At 48.6% G+C, this 2693-nt stretch overlaps 1 protein-coding gene across 1 annotated transcript; it reads left to right on the top strand.

The window, feature by feature from the left end:
- Positions 1 to 1186: 1186 nt before the first annotated feature.
- On the top strand, positions 1187 to 2482 carry LOC135672655 (bZIP transcription factor 27-like). Its single transcript, XM_065181154.1, has 2 exons — positions 1187 to 2135; positions 2226 to 2482. The coding sequence occupies exon 1, from the start codon at positions 1287 to 1289 to the stop codon at positions 2034 to 2036; it is 750 nt and encodes a 249-aa protein (XP_065037226.1). The 5' UTR covers positions 1187 to 1286; the 3' UTR covers positions 2037 to 2135; positions 2226 to 2482.
- The last annotated feature ends 211 nt before the right edge of the window (positions 2483 to 2693 follow it).

Below are 2693 nucleotides of genomic sequence, written 5' to 3'. Positions count from 1 at the left end.
GGGAAGGTGATGAACTCCAATAATGCATGATAAAAAGAGAGAACTACACAAGTGATGGGCTAAATTTTTTTTTCACAGCAGTTCATTTAATTCTACACAGACATCAATAGAGCATGTACTAATCTTATCTTATTGAGACTTCTAATCCTAATTAATTGTCTGTAATAATAATATATCTTTAATCTGTAGTGTCTTTTTAGGTTCTCTGAGAACTCAGATACTATGCAAATAATAAGGGCCGCTTTGGTGAATTAAGAGTTTGCTGCTGATTTCTCCTAGAACTGGAGGAGACACTGTGGACAACCTTCTTCTTCCCCCCTTTACATCCGCAAGCCTCTCATCTATGCCTATCTCAGAAGTCCTGTTCCAATACATTATACCTATGATAAAAGAGTCTCCTTCCCATGTAGCATATAAGGCAGCAGCAGTGCAGGCTACCCCTCCATGGGTGGCTTCACGTCTAAATCAACTCTATCCACCGTGTAATGTGTGGGAGATGTAAAAACCCGGACCCTCACAGCTCTCCCGTTTGAGAGAGAGAGAGAGAGAGAGAGAGAGCAGAGCCAGTGGTAAATCGGCAAAATCCTTCCATATCTCCACTGTATCCCTAGGTGACGGCACTGACATGCATCGACGTGAGTTCAAACAGTGCACAGCCTCCCTCTTTACGCTCTATTTTTGCTCTTATATTCCCTTCGAATCTAGCACAGTATAATCACCGCAGAGACCCGTCACATCGGCAGAGAACTTGTTTAGCTCTTTGCCCACTCATGGCCGGCGGTTCTCATTACCCCCACTGCAACCAGAACTCCACCATCACCTCTTCTTTCATATCACGCTTCAGACCATCAATGCAAAGGCGCTTGCAGTACCTGCTTCTTTTGCTCCTCCGGACAAAGCCACAATAAAGGCAAAGGAGTTGGTGAATCCAAGCAAAAACACATGGTGAAGGTTGTGTTGGGGATCATATGCGGCAGCAGTGTAAGTTCCGTTAGGTATTAGTCAAAGGAAGCCCATACGTACAACTTTTCCTTCGCTCCCTCTGGTGAAAGATATCTCTTTGAAGTCGTCTTGGATACTGTGAGTCGCAAGCACGTGTCTGTGTGTACCTTTTGTACGGGGAATGTCTCTGTTTTTTATAAGGAAATGAGTGAGAGGTTTGTTGGAGAAAAGGGTTCATCAAGCTCCTCATCTCGATTCGATCTCCATGCTTCACATCACAGGAAGAGCGTAAGCAAGCCTCTTCTCTTCTCCCTTAAGCCTCCACACACTTCGTGCGGTCGGCCATGTGGTCCTTGGAGCAGCCTGACAACAGCCATAAGAACAAGAGCAGCACCAACGGAAACAGTAACAGTGGCAACAACAGGGTGCTGTCTTCCTCCTCCTCCTCCTCCAGGTCTTCCCCTTCCTCGAACGCTTCTATCCTCATCCCCCAGACACCGAGGAGGAGGACCATGGAAGAGGTGTGGAAGGACATCACCCTCAACACCTTCCACCAAGAGAGGCCGATCACTCCTCTGGACCACCATATTTATCACCATCACCACCATGCGAACTCTTCGCCTTCCTTCAAGGGCATGATCCTGCAGGACTTTCTGACCGGGCCATTGAACAGGCCCCTCCCCGTCTCGCAGACTGTCGTCGAGCAGCTGCCACTGCCACTGCCACCTCATCCGTCTTCTGCCCTTCCCGAGACAGCCCTCAGCTTGAACTCCGGGTTGGAGTTCCAGTACCTGGGACCTGACGCCGCCAATTCCCACTCCAATTCTAGCTCCAGTGGCCACAACGCCTCCTTCATCTCCTCCGCGTTCTCCTCTGTCGCCGTCGGTCCACCATCGCCCACCGGTCTCTTCTCACTGTGCTCCAAGAAGCGGTTGCAAGAAAACCCCGCCATCGGCGTCGATCGTCACCACAAGCGAATGATCAAGAACCGGGAGTCTGCAGCCCGATCACGCGCAAGGAAACAGGCATGGAATCTCGTACATCCTCTTGACGGTTTAAACAGTTCAGCTGAAGCCATCGATCTTTTCGTGTAAGAAACTACGTTCTGGTTGCAGGCGTATACCAATGAGCTAGAGCTGGAGGTCTCCCATCTGAAGGAGGAGAACTCCAAGCTGAAGAAGCAATACGAGGAGGTAACTTCGCTAGTCCAAAGAAATGCATACTTGCGTCACAAAGTACAATAGCATTTCCTTCTCGTTGATTAATCACCGTCATGTGGGCAGCTGCGTTCGGCAATCGGAAACCCACTGCCCAAAAGAAATCCACTACGGAGGAGCACAACTGCACCATTTTGAGAAATGAGCCGGAGAAGGGGAACATTTAGCTGCAGCATAGAATCCTCTTCCACACTCATTCGACCGTTTCCATCGTTGTTGTATATATGCATCTTGTTCTCCCCCTTGGCTTTTTCCTGAAACGAGATAGTATGAGCAGCATTATCCCAGTGCCTGTGCAGAAATGGTAAATGCCTCTTTGGACATCTTCGGATGAATCATCTTTGGAGGAGTCTAAACAGAAGCCCCTCCTTAGCTTCCTTTTCTCTTCAAATCAAAAACTTCGGTAGGAATGCATAGTTCAAACTGGTGTGCATGATTTCCTGTCAGATTTGCATGTAAACGGAACAACATCTTGGGGGTAGGTTGCTGAGTGTGGGCTGGGCGGCCCCTTCAAATGAAAGGGAGAGACGGAAC

Source organism: Musa acuminata, chromosome BXJ1-4 (assembly GCF_036884655.1).
Source record: "Musa acuminata AAA Group cultivar baxijiao chromosome BXJ1-4, Cavendish_Baxijiao_AAA, whole genome shotgun sequence".
NCBI classification, from domain to species: domain Eukaryota; kingdom Viridiplantae; phylum Streptophyta; class Magnoliopsida; order Zingiberales; family Musaceae; genus Musa; species Musa acuminata.
Note: the sequence above shows the minus strand (reverse complement) of the source record. Positions and strands in the feature narration are given on the sequence as shown.

Coding starts and splice junctions, on each gene's coding strand:
- LOC135672655 (XM_065181154.1), top strand. CDS start 1,287: ATGTGGTCCTTGGAGCAGCCTGACAACAGCCATAAGAACAAGAGCAGC.